This window comes from Folsomia candida, unplaced genomic scaffold (genome assembly GCF_002217175.1).
Source record: "Folsomia candida strain VU population unplaced genomic scaffold, ASM221717v1 Fcan01_Sc012, whole genome shotgun sequence".
Lineage (NCBI taxonomy): Eukaryota > Metazoa > Arthropoda > Collembola > Entomobryomorpha > Isotomidae > Folsomia > Folsomia candida.
In genome coordinates, this window is record NW_019091204.1 from 1993031 (window position 1) to 2013257 (window position 20227).

The 20227-nt window shown below is 37.3% G+C and overlaps 2 protein-coding genes and 1 long non-coding RNA gene across 5 annotated transcripts; all 3 read right to left on the bottom strand.

The window, feature by feature from the left end:
- Nucleotides 1–2305: 2305 nt before the first annotated feature.
- On the bottom strand, nucleotides 2306–10792 carry LOC110855498 (protein unc-13 homolog B). The gene is made up of 34 exons (XM_035856211.1): nucleotides 9401–10792; nucleotides 9209–9286; nucleotides 9048–9053; nucleotides 8842–8865; nucleotides 8674–8779; nucleotides 8519–8608; nucleotides 8093–8104; nucleotides 7900–8023; nucleotides 7731–7837; nucleotides 7541–7662; nucleotides 7311–7330; nucleotides 7121–7247; nucleotides 6964–6995; nucleotides 6816–6906; nucleotides 6625–6759; nucleotides 6497–6567; nucleotides 6333–6442; nucleotides 6229–6266; nucleotides 6108–6175; nucleotides 5961–6051; nucleotides 5758–5883; nucleotides 5526–5702; nucleotides 5160–5196; nucleotides 4993–5094; nucleotides 4873–4918; nucleotides 4784–4808; nucleotides 4648–4719; nucleotides 4046–4267; nucleotides 3816–3982; nucleotides 3677–3738; nucleotides 3532–3612; nucleotides 3030–3157; nucleotides 2742–2855; nucleotides 2306–2668 (listed from the first exon to the last, which is right to left on the bottom strand). Exons 1-34 carry the CDS (start codon nucleotides 10661–10663, stop codon nucleotides 2504–2506), a joined length of 4239 nt encoding a protein of 1412 aa, XP_035712104.1. The 5' UTR covers nucleotides 10664–10792; the 3' UTR covers nucleotides 2306–2503.
- Nucleotides 10793–11174: 382 nt separating this feature from the next.
- On the bottom strand, nucleotides 11175–15855 carry LOC118437226. Its single transcript, XR_004835954.1, has 6 exons — nucleotides 14888–15855; nucleotides 13142–13191; nucleotides 12956–13039; nucleotides 12852–12894; nucleotides 12686–12790; nucleotides 11175–11396 (listed from the first exon to the last, which is right to left on the bottom strand). It is a non-coding gene; the product is annotated as an uncharacterized LOC118437226 (long non-coding RNA).
- Nucleotides 15856–15891: 36 nt separating this feature from the next.
- LOC110855432 lies at nucleotides 15892–19688 on the bottom strand. 3 transcript variants are annotated; one of them, XM_035856112.1, is made up of 10 exons: nucleotides 19562–19688; nucleotides 19349–19456; nucleotides 19205–19272; nucleotides 18796–19023; nucleotides 18230–18722; nucleotides 18113–18164; nucleotides 17832–18032; nucleotides 17636–17759; nucleotides 17361–17531; nucleotides 15892–17301 (listed from the first exon to the last, which is right to left on the bottom strand). In XM_035856112.1, the coding sequence occupies exons 4-10, from the start codon at nucleotides 18874–18876 to the stop codon at nucleotides 17128–17130; spliced, it is 1296 nt and encodes a 431-aa protein (XP_035712005.1). In that variant the 5' UTR covers nucleotides 18877–19023; nucleotides 19205–19272; nucleotides 19349–19456; nucleotides 19562–19688; the 3' UTR covers nucleotides 15892–17127. The 3 variants fall into 3 exon arrangements, with proteins under 3 accessions (XP_035712005.1, XP_035712004.1, XP_021959537.2); XM_035856111.1 differs by having other exon boundaries at nucleotides 18796–19272; XM_022103845.2 differs by having other exon boundaries at nucleotides 18796–19456.
- Nucleotides 19689–20227: the final 539 nt, after the last annotated feature.

The following is a 20227-nucleotide window of genomic DNA, read 5'->3' on the forward strand; positions in this document are numbered from 1 at the left end:
ACGACAGGGGGGCAACCGGCTATCTAAACATGATATTACAGGTTCTCTACTTCACTCCAGTCTTTCGCCAAGCAGTGGCCACATATGATAATAGTGGACAGAACTCGAAATGGAGGCCCTGAAGAAATTATTCCATGCAATGCACTATTCTAATCAATCATCCGTAGAGGCGAACAGAATTGCTGCAACGTATCCTGCTGTACGTCCGAGTTCTTTGGTTTTTATCGCATGCCGCTAGAATTTCACGGGGGCGACGATTTCTACCCCTAGTTCGGTATCTATGGAGAGTCCAACATTTACAAAAGCTTATTGTAATACTTCATTCGAGAGGAGGAGTTGGCATTACGTGGAAACCCCGGGATATTTCACTGTCTACGGCAAGTTGGATAGTGTCTGGTATTTATTTAAGGATGGAGACGTTTCAAAAGTGGACAGAAAGCATGCAATTGATGCCAATTTCGAAGTGAATGATTCGGTAATTTCCTCTATGATGGAAGCGTAGACAGGATGACCATAAGCGCATGTGGATCATTTTCATTTTTTACAGGATAAGCGTGTCTATGCCATGCAATATGTTCGGGACAGTGGAAGGGATCTATTCTTTACGGGTGCTGGAGTGTGATCCTTTTAAGGCGAGAAAGCGTTGAAGATGCAGAAACTTCAATACCCCAAATCTGCAAGGGCGTCATGATTGATGAATAATCAATTCTTGAATAACTAATTCTTAAATAGCAGTATATCTGCTAGTAAAGGAATTAAATAATTTTCACTTTCATCATGAAAGTGAGGAAGAAATCATGAAAAATCTAAAGGTAGTAGATCTCTCCAAAATACAAAATGTCTAGTGGATTTTTCAGTTAATTTAAAAATTTACAATGCTTTGAGGCTTCCCGTTTGCTATTTTGACCGATATATTGACACATTTTTTTCATGTAAAGATACATTTATTTTCATGGTGACACGGATTAAAAGGCTAGTAATAAAAACAAGTGTAATAATCCAGCTTTGCCGACAAAATTTATACATTGTTAGGGATCTCAACAAATTCCACCAGTTCCATCTTGACCCTATGCGATAATCATACTTGGCGAGTGAGTCATCAATTTTAAATACAAAATAACGTACCCGCACTCCTTTCTCTCCGTTCACACCGGGCACGCCTACTCCACCAATAATATGGAATATTAGTTACGACATCATAAATAGTAATGGCCCATTCCTTAGATTTGCATTCTTTAACCTAGTACTCCACTTTGTCCTTTGGCGCCAGGTATTCCACTGGCGCCCTTCACCCCAGCTTCACCCCAGCTTCATCGGCCAAAATAGCCGGTTAAAACCGGTTTTAACCATAAGATTTAAAGCCAGCCGGAACACTGATGGAGGATATAAGGATGTAGATTTTCCGAAAATTTCAAAATTCCTTCAGAGTAGGGAACATTACCGGGCAGTATTGTGTACTTGACTCTAACCATGTTTATTAATATTCTGTCATTACCGGTTGCTAGTTCATGCACTGGGAAATAAATACTTGCCACCAGCACGGTAACAGTATATATCCTTTTGATGATAACCTACCACCACTCTGGTAACACTGCTTTCCACATAACTGTGATGATAGCCTGATTTCTTTTTGGTATAATGAATTTTAGTTTTAACAATTTTGAGCAGTATTTGACTCTTCATATTCTGTGATTATATGGGGATAACTGTCCATATTTTTGTCACCATGAGAATGCCTTCGAACCTTGTCACTCTGTCTTGATTAAGGCACAATCAAGTTCATTAATCTGTTTACTGTGAAGGAATTAAGTCCACGAGCCTGTAATTTATGTATGAAGTTAAGTTATCCCTCACCTATGTTCCATAATATGGAATATAGCTAGGGTACGATCAGAGTGAATAGAGCCACTTGCACATTTAAATATATTTTCTGAATACCTTATCATATCAAATCTTTGGTGGTAGTAAGCTGTAACTCTTATCACTCTTTGAGACAAGTTTGGTTTGATTGGTATTTCAAGTCACGGTGCAACAATTAAATGAATGAAAAATGATAAGACTCAAGTAATGGATAGAGCCAAATCTTAAATATGCCCTCACTCAAGCAGACAAACACGCACTCCAGCATTACTAAAGTTGATAGCGTTTTCTCACGATTTATACTCACTATCGCATCATTCACCATTCGTTTGACCATCAATATACATTGCCATTGTCTAAATTACGCATCGCGTACTCTGTCGAACTCCCTCAACTATATGATATATAAGTTATGAAGAAAATCAAATCTGAATTTGAAGCAAAACGCTGTTTAAACTATTTTTATTAGTCATGCTCAAACTTTAGAAGAGAACACAACCCAAACAACCACTGACATACCTAGTACGTCCTCAGTTCGTTAAACCGAACAGAGGACGTACATTTCACGTACTAGGTACGTAAATGGTTGTTTTAGAAAATAATATCTGGTAGCAATACGTGTAAAATGAAAGCATTTCATCTCTTATTTGTTCAACGACACAGAACTCCGAAGTGACCTGAGTTCATCTGATTTCTCAAAAGATGACATTTTTAGCCCAGCACCAAAAGCGTGGAAACAGTCCTTAATGGTGTCCAAAACCACCTCAAACACCGCGGTTTGTCTTGGGGACAAAAGAGTGTCGCTATCCTGCAAGTGGATGACAGTTGCATTAATTCCTTAATCATAGTCTCACCATTCAAGTCAAATCCATAGTTCTTACAGTAACACCCGGGTGGACATCCTGTTTTGGTTTTTGAAAGAATTTCCCCATCGTTTCTACGTTTGGCATTTCCATAATTTTCTTAGCATTGCTTGTCAGATTCTTTAGTAAAGTCTAGAGAAAAATTAGTGATTTGTTTATTTTGATATGATTTTTTAACGGTAGGATAATTAAGACGCATCTCCAAAGAACTAATCAAATGAATTGCGACAATTGTGTTATTGTCACTAATTCAAACTTGCCATGCGCATTTGCTCGCTATGAAATATTTGGTACGATAAGACATACATTTTTATCGGCACAAGGCGCCAGGACAACTTGCTTCTCCATAGTTTTTATAACGATCCTCCAAAGTTCCTTCAGCAACCGTTTAAGCACCGACTTTTCGCAATATTGAGCATACAGTGATAAAGACCCTGTGCAATGGAAAAGTTACGCTAGTTTACGTATCTATGAAATTACAGTGGCGGTTCTTACGTCACTGTTGACAAATCTCGTAAATTGGGGCCGATGTCTTACATCTGAATTGCAACATATCTTGCAAAGTTTACCAAATTTGCGAGATTTTGTAAAACTTTAGGCTGAAAACCCATATGATTTCTCTTCGCAAATTTACTAAACTCATGTATTTTTTTAGCAAACTTATTTCGCAAATTTGTCAAATAAGGTTGCTTTGCGACATAAGAACCTGACGTGAGTACGGCCAATGTAAAGCATATTTGACTATGTTCAAATTTTAGGAAGTGAAGAGATGGGCATTTGTCAGATTTTGCAGTAATCTTTAACATACCGTCAAGTAGATCCATGAGTGGGCGAAGAACTTGGTCCGCCTCCACGGCAACCTGATTTCGGGTAGTAGTTTGCCCTTGGCCTAAAAAAAGTATCCCAGTGTCACAAATGATATTCGCAAATTGTACATGTTTCCTTTTAATTACCTTTCACAGCATACAGTAGACACACCAATTGTTTCACGCTATCAGTAATGCGGTTTTCAAGACTGTAGTGCGATCACCAAGAAAAAAAAATCCGTCAAACACCCATCGTTCAATGAAACCCAATAAATGTCATACATACCCTTCTGTAAATATCAACGCCAACTCGTCCAAACAACTGTTCAGCTGTAACTGCAAGGTGGTCAGGATATTGGCAGCCTCCTCGTTCAACTTAATACCACCCATCGACTCAAACAATTTCTCCAGTTGGACGCGAACCTGCTGAATGTTGTTCATGAGGATGCAGGCCTAGAAAAAATGGAAACCTTTAATGCTTCTATCTCTTCCTGAAACCATGTCAAAGCCCTATACCACTCTTGCGTCCAGTGTATGTTGGGGGAACTCCCTCTTAACAATGTCCGAATATGTGAGTAACACTTTGGCAATAGTTTTCCCAAACCGGGTCAAGTATTTGTTCCAAATGTCGGGATCTGGACACTCCAACTTAGAGATGACATCAAAGCACTGTGTCAACTGGGTGAAGACGTCCACCACCGAGACAGAAAATAGGGCGTGTTCACTGCTTTTTTGAAACTGTAAGATTGTTGGGCAAGAATTATATAATGTGAAAAGGTATTCTGATGCGATTAGAGAGGTAGAGAAATCTGTATTGTAAAGTAGTTGGATTCTAGAGTTGTATTCTACTCAGAATATTTGTACTGTAGGCGAGATAGTTGATTCTGCGATCCTGGATGTACACTGAATTTCATTTTGTACTTAAAGTTTCTGAGAATCTCAATTTATCAAGGCGCGAATTTTGAATCTACATTACAATCATGTTCCGAGTAGGGACTCGTTTCGTTGGTCTGTACTCTATTGTAGAGGCGATGAGTCACCTCTACAGTAGAATCTAAAATCGAAATCGACTAGAATACAGAAATCTCTAGCCCAATATTGAAAATTTATATCTATACCCCATCTTTCTTGTCGCGACTAAAGGCACCGTGCACGTATTCTAGTGAAATAGTATCGTTTTCGTTTAACCACTGTGGAAAAAATAATTTGAAAACGTTTAAATGGTTTGAATGGATAACGTCGACCATGTACTACCTGCATGACGAAAGGCTCAAACCATCTGAAAAACAAGGCACAAATGAGTGTCACTACAACAGCAAAACTTTTAATAAATAAAAACTTACGCCGAGTATTCGGGCACGGAACCCTGGTAGGGTGGCACGTTTTTTACTATGATTCATGCAAATATATAAATATGGGCTTGTTATTTATTACGGTTTATGTTTGTGCTTCGTAAAACTCACCATAATTGTTGTAGAACCATTTAACTTTAAAGTGTAGAGTCATGTAGGACGCAGATTTGCAGAGATGGTGCTGCTCGTGTTCTTGAAGGGCGTATTTGATGTCTAAAAAAATGGGTAATATTATTTCATTCGTTTTATTACAGATTGAATACAGAAGGTTGCCTTACCCAATGCAAACAAGCACCACATTGTTGCAGCCGAAATCTGAAAAATGAGAAATTCTTAAAATCTTTTACAACTTATGATGACTAATAATGGCTGTACTCAGGTCGGGTTCTTATGTCGCAAAGCAACCTTATTTGGCAAATTTGCGTAATAAGTGTGCCAAATAAATGCATGCCCTGGAGATGAGTAAATTTGCGAAGAGAAATCCTATGGTTTTCCATCCAAAAATTTTGCAAACTCTCGTAAATTTGGCAAAATTCGCAAGTCATGCCCAATTTACGAGATTTGCCACATTTACCAAAAGTGACGTGAGTATGGCCAATATCACGAAAAAACACTGATCATTTGCTAAACCATTTTCTAAGTACCTGCGCAATGTCAAGGTCATGCGGAAATTGGTTGAGCGCCTCTGCATAGCAGAGTTTATCCTTTTCCACAACAGAGACAACCAACGCAATGAATTTCAACCAGAAATCGACACTATCCAGTCTTGGTCCATTGTTGTCATCGTCACCCCCTCTTATCCCGGACGTGTCAGCATAACTCTAAATGGCAACCATGTCACTCAATGCGTTACAATAATTTGAAATAATTTCTAACCAAAGACTCCGTGGAGCTGAGCTGGTTGCAATTCTCGTACAAAAATTGATACGTGGATCGTAAACTAGCCTTGACACAATCTTTGACCACCATACTGACCCGTGGAGGACTTGAGAGCTCTTGAACCTAAAATAAGTATGCCAAAAAAAATTCAAAAAAACCGACAAACCTTCCATGCTAAATAATACCAGAACTCGTTATACCTTCATGCGGAAGAAGGTTATACTCGTCAATAATTCCACTGTTGATCTTAAATCTATAAGTTTCTCGTTGCTGGAGGCTGGAAAGTTCTTCCTGCAATTTAAATTGTTTAAAATAACGTCTCCAAGACCACCAGGTAGGCTACCCACCTATACATGGACAAATCTAGTCGGATCGAATTGTGCAATTGGTTGAGAAGTTTGATGAATTTCTCTTTCTAAAATTGTAGAAATTAGATTGACCAATGAATTCTATACTTTATCATATTACCCCAAAATTTGAAGCCGCGAAACGATCCGCCGCCGATACTGTGAAGAACACACACTTTATCAGTGGATCACTTCATTACTATGAATTACTATCTCAAAAAATACCAGACGTTGCAGTCGTGTGGGCATAGTAAGCGTTAATATTTGCCAGCAGCGTGTTCATAACGGGAGGCACGGAGGTGCACAAGTAGTTTGTGGACAAGGAGTGAAAATGCCTGCAAAATTATTGGTGTCATTTCTCCCACAATTTTACGTCACAATTCACTCACGTCATGGCTTGATAGATTGGCTCTATCCCGTATCGGATTGCAAATTCGTCCACAATTTCCTGACCAGGGTTCTACAATAAAATGTCTCAGTAAGTATCATAAAAAATTAAAACGTGTTCCTCACTCACTTCAAAATATACTTTCCAGGCATCATCCCCCTTTCCGGACGTTGGCAGCGGTATCATTCCTCTCGGGGAGACGTGGGACAAATGGCGAAATAGGTTTTCGTGAAGGCACGTGTATTGCTCGTGATATGGGGCAACCTGAGACAGATATGTATTTTTATAAGGGCTGAATAATGAGTAAAACAGTGCAATACCTTCTTTTCTTCGCCCTTGATTTCGACACTGATGTGGAGGCGGATCGCTCCAGAGACGGCAGACTTATCTGTTCGTTTCTCCAAGTTGTACCTGCCAAAGTTTGTCGTTAGCCATAATTTGGTGAAATATTTGTTGAAATAATTATACCAAACGTCCATCTCGCCTGACAGAGTGCGGACCTGTGAAGAAGTAAATAAATTTATTGATATAGTTATTTATTTATGACTAATTAAGAAAAATCATTAACTTATTAGCCGGCAAGGAATTTGTTGGTAAAATCTAGAGATAAACGGATCATCCTCACCTCAATTATCGTTTGGCCCAAGAAATCATCACTTTCTCGCGTCAGCTTTTGTTTCAGCTTGGACTTGAAGTCGTTATCCTCATCCCAAACTCGCACTTTGATACGATCCGATGAATTGTTGCATTCACTGGGAGTCAATAAATGAAATAAAAAAATGTGACTCATATTCTTAAGAGTATTTCTCACTTACAAGTAAAACTTCTCATCCCACTGCAAAACCAAATTCATTTAGTATCATGATTGAAATATTTTAACATGGTCGGGGCACTATTACGAGATCCAAGTCTTGTCTGATTCTTCTCAGAGGTTAAATGGTTCTAATTACAAGTATCCGTCACCAAACCTCTCAGCAAGAATTGGGTCCCGTTTAAATACTCCCACCACAAATATTTAAAAAGTTTGGAGAAGAATTTTACCCACCACAGGATTAAGTTCTTGCGGCAGAGTTTTCGTTCTTTTCTTCACTTTTCCAACCTGCATGGTCACGTAAGGGTCGGACGTCCCACTCTTATCCTTGGCCATTAACCCTTTCGCACAAATTACTGTGATTCCAGGAGTTAAAAAGATTTTAATTTATTTGTCAAAAAGCCGGCTAAATTGAATCCACTACCCGTGATACATATCTTGCACGACCACTTGGAAGTTCCTTGAAGGACGGAGACCTCTGCTTGTGCAATATTGTCGACATGAATGGTAGCGTCCACGGTAAATGTTGTTCTGTCAGGGCACGAATAAATTTAGGGTTTCGAAACTCAAATATGTAAATGTCATGGACAAACCTGATGAGCTCAAATATTTCCGGCTTCTGACTTTCTCTCTGCTTCATGATTTCCTTCATGGCGGTTATAATACTGTTTGCCTTGTCCCCTCCGGAACCATGTCTACACATCTTCTCGGCCGCTCCTGTTTAAAATTTGGCATATATAATTTTCTACCAGGAAAGAAAAACCATTTAATAAATTTAGTTCTTACTTGTAAAACCGGCTAAAAATGGGGGAGCAGAAAAGAAATGACAGATTTCATTAATGCAAATACTTAACAATGTAATGTTTACGCATAATAGAGAGGTTGAGAGTGCTGTATTCTAGTCGACTTCGATTCTAGTTTCTACTGCGAAAGGTTACTCATCGCCTCTACAATAGAGTACAGACCGACGAAACGAGTCCCTACTCGGAACTTGATTGTAATGTAGGTTCAAAATTCGCGCCATGGTAAATTAAGACTCTCAGTTAGTTGAGGTACACAATGAAATTCAGTGTACATCTAGGATCTTAAAATCAACTCACCGACAGTACAAACATTCGCCTTAGAATACAACTCTACAATCCAACTAGTTTAAAATACAAATATCTCTACCTCTCTAATATGTCAAGTTTACATATTTTATGAATTGCTTACTTTGGAGGCAGTCTGCATTCAGCAAATCCTTGCATTTTTCGTGGCATTTTACACCGCACTCAGCACAGCGGACTCCCTGACGTCCGATTCCTTTAATGTTAAATGTATTTTAGTTAAAAATGACATAATAGTGCACAATAAATGGCATCACCCACCCCAGATAAGACCTTCACATTCGCAACAATAAGTTGGCGAAGTGGCCGACCAAGGCACAAAATTGTGCGGTGTAATGCAAGAAATTGGGTAAATTAGGGCTTGCAGCTGTAAATGTGAATAACCAAGAATTTCACAAATGCATAACTCTGACGAAAAGAAAGTCTTACCGTCTTTCTGTACACGTGCATACTCTAGGGAAGCAGAAATATAATTATGATTTACCAATTGTGAATATTTATCTAAAACGGTGTGGACATGAATAATTTAACCCGGACTATTAAGTTTAATTCGATCATTTTCGAATGTTAATGGGCACCGGTTGGAGATAAACAAAAAAATTTGTTAGCAGGTAAAATAACAATAATGAACTTACCAACTCCTGTCAGAAGAAAGTGATGATCAGACATGCGACAAAATAGAAATTAATTGTAATGCGTTATTGCAACAACAACGTCCAATTTAGGAGCCCAATATTGGTATAACTGGATTTTGTTTCGCCTGTTGTAATTACGAATATTGTAAAATCTTTCTTACCAGTTCTTCAGCTGTGGGTGGAGCTCGAGCAACTGAAGTTGTCAGACCACCTGTTCCTCGCCTTGCTGCTGTTATTGTCTGCGAATTGAATTTTATTATAGAAAAAGTGATGAAAGAAGAGACCCGACATTAATATAATATTTGCATAAAAAATCTCGTATGGGCGAAGCTTGGTCTATGTCTATTACTTACCGTTAATTGGGCGCGGACCCGCTTGGTGGCCCAGATCCACTTTTCTCTGGCCGTCATCCCTTTTGTTTTTCTTACTCTGCTATTCTTTGGTACTTTCTCTTCAAACGACATAGTTGTCATGCCTCCTCCACTTTCTAGTTCTAACCAGGATTTCCCAACCTCCCTATCCTTCCCTTGATTTGGAGGGTATGCAACTTCAACTGGAGAGTCCAACGATGATTGTCTCTCGTACGCCCCTTCCGACACATTTGACTCTATCGAGTCCAGATGAATGGGAACAGGCTTGTTGTAGTCTTCTCCGTCTACTTCATGGTTATCATAACTTTGAGTTGTGTAGTGTTCAACGTCATCCTCGTACTTTCCATCCCAATTATCCCACTCTTCTTCCACAAAGGGCTCGACTTCGACTAGGCTTGACAATACAGTTACAGGATTCTGTGCTGGTTGGGCATCAAGGACAAATTGAGTTTCATGATTGGGTTGTGTATTTTGATTCACTGGTGGAACAGACAATCCAGATTTGTTTGCCGCGTTTGAAACAAAGTTTCCAAGTTTGGAGAATCCGCTCGTTAGTGAGGACAGGTGGGGTAGGGCGAACTTCATTTCGGAAGCAAATTTATTTGCAGCGGAACTTGTGGGGGTGGGTGGTACTGGGGTATGGGTTATCTCCTTAGACGGTTGAGGAACATCGGATCCTTCCCATGGATAACTCGTTTCTTCAGTTGCGTCATACCACTCCTGATCATATGACCCATATCCATCTTGTACAATTGGGTCATCGCTATAACGATCAACAATCTGACTTGAACTTGCATAGTAGTCGGGGTCATGTTGCCCCGTATAATTTGGCTGGTCAATTGTGATTTCAGGTGGAATTCCCTTATAGGCTGGGTTATGATCATAATATAAATGTGCGTCTTGTCCGTTATCTGTTAAATTTGTGTCAGGTTGGGCTGCAGTGATAGGATCAAGTTGTTCCTGATAGTACAACGTCTCATCGTACTCGTTGCCTTCATGATAGCCATAATTCTGCCAAGCTTCGCATTCCATTCCTTCCTCGTGTTCATTGTTCACAGAGATTGGAACAGTTGGATTGTCATCCCTTATTGGCAAGTTAGCAACTAGTGCATTGTTGTTGCAGTTTGAAGTGGATTCTCCATCATAATTGCCATACTCAAGGGATCGATCGTTGAAAAAAGGTGTGTTGGAATGCTCTCTTTGATACGAGATGGAAGACTCCGTGGTTCTTGGAGAGGAGGACATTTGTTTTGGCAGAGTAGGCAATTGCCGTTTTCGAGTTGAATGCTGAATTGGAATTTGTGGAAGGTTTTTTGACTTCGGTACCGGGTATTGGTTGTAGGCCGTGTCGTATCCCTCATACCATTCGTCATAAGCGTAACTGAAAGGAGTTTGGTAGCAATTTGAGTTGTAATTCATGCACTGCAAAAAATCCGCTGGTATAAATTTAGCGGTGCTAATTTTTGTGTTAATTTGTCACCCTGTGGTCTAAATTTTGTCCCGAATGGTGTCATAATTTACACCACACGGTGTAAAATTTAACACCACTACGCGGGGAGGATATGCGACTACACCGCCTTGGTATCAATAATTTTTGACATCTCATGGTGACAAATTAGCACTACACGCGGGGTGGATATGTGAATACACCGGATTTCTTGCAGCGTACCCATTATTTTATTTAATAATATTAAAATAATTTATTTTAATATTTTTGTTAAGTACCTGTTCGTCTTGTAGTTTGATGATTGGTGTGGCCTGCTATTATAGGACGGAGGGCCTGCCTCAACATCTAAAGGATCCTCCTCCCAGTACCCATCCCCACTACTGATATTGTATTTCCTGCAAGAAGGGATCCTAGGGAGTTGCTTTCTGCGGTGGACTTGTGGATATCTGCAGTGCGGTGGAGGGTCGTTCGCCTCGTACCAACAGTCGTACGAGGTTTCTGATGTGTAATCACTGTCTTCGGAATCTCCAGCTGCACAAAAATACAATATGTTTTGCAATTATAGTTTAACCACTTGCCTCCCCAAATAGTCGACATTTTTGGGGTCGCTAGGACCAATTAATTCAAAATCTACATCTCGAGTTTGTAAAAAAAAACTCAAAGACGATTTTTACATTGTCTTGGTATTGGAAAAATCTCATATTGTGAATAGAAAAATGCCAAATTTTACCATATAAAATTCCTGATTTTAACATTGGTTGATATGGGAGAAATTTAAAAATAATTTTATATTTCAAAATTCAGTTGCTAATGACAGTTTTGAAAAAAACATGACTGTCATGTAGTCGGGCGTTATAGTTTGTTTCGACAACTACATAACTGTCATGGTACCGGGATCTAATTGGTTAAGCTCATTTTAACAAAATTTTTCAGAAGACGTATCTTGTTAAACCTCACTTGGCGATCAAATTCGTCATACTACGTTTAAAAATAAGTCACCTTTTCCACCCAAAGTCATCATATGTCGTAGCATAGCGACACAACCATGCGGATCAAATTCTTCCTTCGACGTATTTATCAAAATTCAAATTCCAGCCTAAAGTCGTCATATCGCGCATTTAAAAATTGGAGGATACATTGACTACATAATTTAAGTTATTGTAAGCATCCTTCCAAAATTTGTTACGAATTTATTTTTGTTTTCTTATTTCAACGACGCAATTTACAAATCAATTGAACTTGACTACATCACATGGTAAAATAAATTCTGCTAATTTAATTAATTTGAATTCCAACTATCTCGTTTGATTGCTATTGGCTAATTTCTAAATAATTGTTGCATTAATTTGGGTCGCGAGGGTTTGTTTGCGTCAATAAATTAAGTCTGAACAGTTTATCATCACAGTACTATTTTGGTGAAAAGCCAACGTTAGCAACAATTAATTTGTATATATTAACGGTGAACAATCCTGCATTGAGGCAATTCACGCAGTCTTTGGTAACCGTGTACCTTTGTAAAACCATTTTACAAACTTTTACAAACTAAAAAGACTCCCTGAATTCAATTCAATTCAATCTTTATTCAAATGACTTATGATATCTAATATGATAAACACATTGGCTCCCATATCAAGTCATGAAACATATCAAGTCATGAAACATCAATCTGCGTAAATTTACAAAGGTTTGTAAGCTAATTTTCCTTGGAGATATTTACTTTTGTAAGTTTACAAAGTTTATGCTGTTTACAAGGTTACAAACCTCCGCGTGAATTGCCCCAGTAATTGATATGGTCAAAATGAGGTTAAAAGTATGCTCACATTTAACATAGTATTGCTGTCGTTTATTGCTTTCAGTCTCTTGGTCCTGCATCGAATTGAAAATTTGGAGCTTTCTCGGCATCTCATCGCACTCCATGTGACTGCCTAGATTGGATAAAAAATATGCAGTACGGTTTACAGTCTCTAAATGAAATGGATTACTTACTGCATGGGGGAACAAACTGGACATCTACGAGGATAGAGTGCGCCTTAAATAACAATTAAATCTTTACACTTATCTTTAATATTTACATATTTATGATAACCTACTGTTGGTGCCTTGGTCCCGAAAACTACTCCATTTCTAATGACGAGATCTGCATCCAAGGCTAGCCATTGGCAGTGGCTGCATTCCTAAATTGGTAAAAAGTTCAGAGTACAATATTTGCCTTATAAAGTCTGAATGAATGTCAAAATTGAAGTTCATATTAAGGTATAAAATGTCGTAACTCTTACCCCGTTTGAGTGCTGAATTTCTCTCAGATTGAGCCAGTGATACCCGACGGCTGTATGGCCAAATATTTTAATAATATCTATATTAGTTTTTAAATATTTAATGAGATACTGGAATCTTCTGATACACAGAACATTGACAATATTTGTTCATTCATTTTAGCGGCTGCCAAATATTTACAAATTAAGCTTTGACTTTGAAAGTTTTTGTACATAATAGAGAATTTGACGAGGTTTTCAAATATGTATATAGCTTTGGGTGAAAAATGTTGTTTCGACTGACGATAAAACCTTGTTTCATTCTGCAGCGTCAGACTAATTCGCGTGGTTGTGAATTGTCGAGGTTGTACAGTTTGTTGCTTGTTAGTGACAGTGTATGTTTTCTTTAATTTCTGGATAACTTAATTGATAATGGGCGTACTCACGTAACTGCTGGCAAATGTGGCAAATCTTGTAAATTGGGCATATCAACATAACTTGCGAAGTTTACAAAAATGTTCGAGATTTTACATAGAACTTTTGGCTAAAAAAACCATGGGGTTTCTCTTCTCAAATTTACTCAACTCCAGGGCATGTATTTATTTGGCAAACTTATTTCTCAAATTTGCCAAATAAGGTTGCTTTGCGACTGACGTGAGTACGGCAAATATTTATGTTGTGATATTTTGCAAAACCCACGCCCCGGTCATGAAGGCTAATAATTTTTTTTCAGGCACTTGAAATTCACCCAATTCGACCATTCTACCGCCGAGTTGTAATAGCAAACAAATTAATCGAGTTTGTGTTTAAGTTTTTTTTAAATATTGCTAAAACTAGCTTTTATATGGATCCTACTTTCGACGCATGATTTATTGTTTCTTTTACATTTATTTGTTAAAATACCATTGTACATGATTGCCGAAAGCAATACATATTTGAAAACCTCACCTTAACTTCTCTATTAAATACAGAAACATTTAAGGTCAAATTTCAATTTGTTAAAACTTGGCAGCCGCTTGAAGGAATGAAAAAAAGTTGTAATTCTATACTTCCCAATATCAACGACTTTTGCACAAAAAATAAATCAAGCATTTACATTTGCAGCGGATATATTTATTTTAGTGCACATAGCAAACCCAACAAAGCCGGAACGTGACTTGTTAGCATAAACCCATTATTTGCACGGGATGAAGAGAAAGTTTAGGGAAAGGGGAGCACTTTCTCCTGTAGCTTATTCGCCCCGACCAAAACTTAATATTCTTAAGTGCACCTAGTTCTTGCTCCATGTGAAAAGCGAGCAGTGTTCCTTTTGAGATAAATGCCAACCACTTTGCCACACTTTGCCAAAAATTTGTAAGTATTGATAACTGACTTTAACCACTTGATAACCTTAACTTGTGCCACTAATGTCATTACTGAGACCAATTTTAAGTCTCGAGTTTGTAAAGAAAACTCAAAAAAACTCAAAAGCCATTTCATAACATGGTCTTGGTATTGGAAGAATCTCATATTTTGGTAGAAAAATTCCAAATTTTGCCATATAAAATTCCCGATTGTAATATTGGTTGATATGGCAGAAACTCCAAAATAATTGCTAATAGTTGCTAATGACATTTTTTTAATTACATGACTCTCACGTAGCAAGTGGCTGGACCTTGTTTTGGTAAGTACGTGAATGTCACGTAGTTGGTAGGCAAGTGGTTAAACATTATGGAATAATAACGCCGTACAATGTGCAAAACGTTTCTGGAGAGAAAAAAAATGACTCACAAAAGAAAGTCCTGCTCCCATCTCGGGCTGGCTCCTTTCACCTGCACCGTGGTCGACTTGACATTGTGCAACTTCAACGTATCGTACGAGTTCCATTCGTGAGCTGTATCTATTGCAAATGACAGAGAAATTAGGGACATAACTAAATATGCAGCGCCTAGCCTAGGTACCTTGTCCTTGAGAAAATTCAGCCTTCTTAACCGTCACACTGAGCAGGGACATTTTTCCTTGTACGCTTAACTTTCACTCGGGAGATATAAAAAACCGTCATTTCCCACTAACGTTATTGTACCTGCACAATAATAAGGGGTACACCTGCTTCTAAAAATGGCCTTGATAATGAATATTTTTTTATATAATTAAGCCCACACAGACCGACGGAAATCAAAAGGCACTAAACTTAAATTCGAAAAATTTTGAAACTTCACTCCTTCACCTATATATTTATATTTATGTCACGATATGACATTTAAAAATTTGCATTATATTTTGAACAACAAAGGTATGACTTGATATTAACTGTGTAGAGGACGGTCTCTCAATTATTATTACACAAAATAAATATGATACGTCAATATATCGTCATTTTATCCTGGCTGAGTAAAACATGGCCAGGACACTAGAGAACTCCTCATCCCCACTATTTTACGCGACTTTCACTTCTCTGACCCGAATAACTATACCCAACTTGTGCAGCCCACGTCCGCGTCCCAACCCGACGACCTTGTTCTCAAATATGTGAATGGACAAGAATCCTCCAACGTGGATCACATTTTACGCTTGCATTACACCATGCATTGTGTGGGCTTCCTATACTTTCACTTTCGCTTCGGTACTTTCACTCTGCTCATTTCCCCGTACGAAGGAGTAAATGGGATAATGTTATGCAATGAATGGAACTTGCCCGAGTCGCGTCATGTTGAATACTTGTTGGCAGATTCAATGCAGATCATGCTTCTCAAAAATGGCTGTATTGCAATTTAGGATACGACATAATAAACGCGATCTTGAGGAATGAATAGAGTCAAGAGTTAGTACTTGCAACTTATAATTTCCTAACCTATTAAGGATTTCAAATTTCAGATCATTTTTTGAATCAACGTCGTCCCATTGTTTATTTTTAGATTAGCAGTTATCTTTCTCCGTCCTCATTACGGTCACCGACTTTCTCCTCTCGTCCTTCTTTTTGTCCAATGCTTCTGCCTGGACATTAATTACTTCGCAAGGTTCCATCAGTGAGTAGAATAAGAAGACATGCAAAATTACTTGGCCGAATTGAGACACGATGTGAAAGCAGGCATGTGTAGTACTAAAAATGCAATGATTTACATGGTCAAAAAATGGTCAAAAATAACTTGTTTTTATGTAGTGTCTTAATTTTAAACTAATGACGGCGTATTATACCTTGAACAAGTCTTCGCATAAAATTTTGCAGATTATTTTGCAGAGAAATGTTCAACTGAAATAGTTTACCACACCAAATATTGTCAAACAAATGAATTGTGGTCTTATTTGATAATTATGAATTTCTTTCAAAAGAAAGCTATCATCTGATTTGGAAGTATTTGCAGCTGTCTTTGTGAAGGACGAGGAAACGAAAAGAATGACAGGATATAGTAATAAAACTTGATTAGTAAATATTTGAGCAATGGTAATTAATGAAATAACTAATTAGTTGAGGATTGAGCTAATTAATTAGAAGGATTGTATTTGTAAGCAGATTTATACATACGCAATAATTTATTTTCTTTAATACAGAAATATTAATGGCGAAAATGTTGCGAAAATTAGTATACAATAGCGTAAATCTCCAAATTTTTACAATTTGATTCATTTATTAAATATCAATGATAGCTTCACTTTAACAATAAAACAAAAACATAAAGGTGGATTAGGTTAATGATCAAAATAAATAGTACATATATTCGTATAATGGCCCACCCATAAATAGTACATATACATAAAATATAGCATTAAAACAAGTAAATGTTAGAGTAAATCTATTACCCTTAAGGTTAGACATCAGACGAAGTGTTTACTATCGGTATACAATAAATAACTGCAGAACAATTAACATTATAAATAAATATTTTTATAACTAACAAATATCTCTCCTGTTAGTAACAGTAATCTATATCAATAACCTATGCTGTAAAGAAGTCACACCGATTTAAATAGAAAATCGCTTTCACTAGGAACACTTTTTGACGTACAGGTGAAATTAAGAGTTACTTGAAGACCTACATATACGGCGGATCTGTATCTTTGTCTGATATTGATTCAATGCTCCTAATTTTGATCAAGGGCATTTCTTCCGAGTTATCGCCGTCTGAGCTATCATCAGCCAATTCGTCCTTAATTCGGATATTAAGAGTTGGCACATTTTCAGGTGGGGGAGGATCTTCTGGGAATTTCTGAAACACGATAAATTTTTTTATTTACAAGTAAAGGACTTATTACGCTATTCACTAACCATTGTTAATAAATCCAAGTCAGATTTCAAATGACAAATTCGTGTCCCAACTTTAAGAATTTTGGCAGTTTTCAAAAGTAAAGTTCGACAAAATTCACAATGTTCAAGATTGCGGCTGATGGTACCGCAGTGGGAGCAAACTGCCTCGTATCCAGGTATTATTAGTGGCACCTACAAATTAGAAGAAAATTATGTACACGATACTTTACAAGTAAGGAAGCATCCTTCTAATTTTTCCGAAACTGTAGGGTCACATAGTCATAAATTTCTTCAACCTTGAAAGTTACGTCAACATTTGTGGTTTCCTCCAACTTGACCTCCAGAAATTTAGTAAGATTAAGTGGTTCTGCAAATTCAACTGGTGGTGAATTCTGTCCTTTCCAGTCCGACATCTCTGGTCTCCAGAAGACAAAATTTAAAATTAAACCCAACTCTGAATGAAGATCATGCTCAAATAAATCTAGTACTTACTCCATCTTGAGAATATTATTATTTGATGGGTTTTCATTCTTCTTGATTCCTCTTCTGCCAACAGGAACTGCTTTGTTGAATTTCGTTTTTGGTTGCCTAACCCTCCTATTTTTCGACTTTCTTGCTTTCAAGTCTTCCAACGGATCATATTCCGAGTCTGATAAGTACTCTGTGTCAGAGGATGACGACTCTAAAGCTTCACTAGAAAAACGAGAACCAATAACACAGTTGTAAAAAATTACAGATTATACTTAATAAACCAATCGACCAATAAACCTTACTCCTCATCCTCAAGTTTGTCCAACTTTGAATTGTTTTGATTTTCTCGACTCCCTGTAAAAAATAGGATTGAAAAAAGTTAGTCTCAGAAACAATGCTAAGTAGTATATAATACACACATTTATTCTGATTATCTACCACTCTTTTAGTTAGCTCTTTCAGTATAAGTTGCAAATTGTTAATTTGTTCCGAAATATTCCAGGATTCTAGTACAAATTCCTTGAAACATGATTCACAAGGTTCACTAATATTGGTGCTGCCGATGCTCGATACTCCTTCATTCGTCATCATGATATGTTTCCACTCTTGAACTTGTTTCTGGTACAATCTCCCACGATGCATCTTCAGTTTAGAAATGTCAATCTTACAAATTATACACTTTGGAGACGAACTACTGCAATCAGATCCAGTGGGTGATGTATTTGAATCATTCTTATGGGAAGAGGAGCCAGAGGTCAAGTTCCGTGCTGTTTTATGTAATTTTATTTTCGCAGGCCGTCGTCCTCGTTGTATTTTAGATTTGGATTTTGGAGAGGACAGAGAAACTTGAGGTGCAGATGACTGTAAAAAAGGTGACGACGATGACCCATCATCCCAACCAGGTGGGGGTACCTACAATATAATAAATATTAAATATCTAAACAAGCAAATAAATCTTAAATTAAAATTTTGCCCAAATTCTTACTTCTTCCTCAGAGGATGAAGGGGGATTTTCTTCCACCTTCACATCAGCTTTCAGTACTAATTTTCTCTTCCTTCGTGTCATAATTAATTGTTCACGAAATTGCAGGTTTTAATATTTATACTTGAAATTATTCGAATTCAATCTGATTATTTACTTTCACTACTGACTGGGAGTAGCGGATCTCTTCCCGGTGTCCATCATCATTCCCTTTGTTTGGATATGCTCGGTCTGGGTTTGTATATAGATGTATGAAAAAATTCATGAGAATTCTCATCACTAATAATATTTAATTTGTCGTGTACAGCGGCTTGGAGGAATTCAATTAAACAAGATAATAATTATGTTAACACGTAATTCATAATTATATTCGTATTAATGTTAATTAGGCTCTAAGAGAGGAATTACTTACGCTTGACAATTAAAGAACGATTGCAAATATTTACTCGCAGAGTACACAATTTGAGTATAAAACATGCGCTAAAATGAACTTTTTTTAAAGATACATACATAAAATATTACAACAAACTAAATACATAAAACATTAGTTTGTTACCCGTCATCGTCATCATATGCGACTCTGTTCATAGTTGGTGTGAATCCATTCCAATTTTGACAATGAAATTCTTCGCAAATTTTGGAAAAGCTACGATTCCAGGTAAGTCTAAAACATAAAAGACAGGTTAAAATCCGTCTTTTGTTAGTTCCTAAATTAATTCGGAACTGGTCTACGTGCTCTGTCCCGTATAATATATTAAACAGGTCTTACTGTTGCAAATGTATGTCAAGAAAATGGTGCCACCAGTTTTAAAATCCTTTTAAATTTATAAAATTGATTAATTGTATTTGATGAATTTGAAATGAAAATAAAGGGTTTAAAGTCCCTAAAATTATTTACTGCTTAAAAAAACAATACACAAGAAGGAGAGTCATTCAATATGGAAATATCGGAGGGTGCAAAGCTTCAAAGAGTTGTTTCAATTTACTTTGATGAACGAATATATTTCAAGTTTTAAGTAACTTGCAAAATTTTTACAAATTACAATTTTTTTTAATTACAAGAAATATTATTCATCATTTTGTCCCGTTCTGGAAGGGACAATGATTCACGCAGACTGTTTATAATTAGCATTGCCATTGCCAAGCCTTGGCTACGCAGTTAACCTCTTGCGTACCAATTACACACATACGGTGTGTTTCAAAAGTTTCTCCCTCCGCCTCTCGCGCGCGATTTTTGGGTATAAATTGGGCTACAATTTTTTCACCTGTTATTTTTTCGAATTTATTTTTTTGGGAAAATGAGCCCAAATGTCAATCCTGCTCGTGAGGAAAAAAGAATTAGAATACAAGCCCTATCAAGTGAAGGATATGGTGTTAAAGAAATTTGTGAAAAACTGAAAGTGTCCCCAAAAACGGTGAGGTTGTGGAGAGAGAA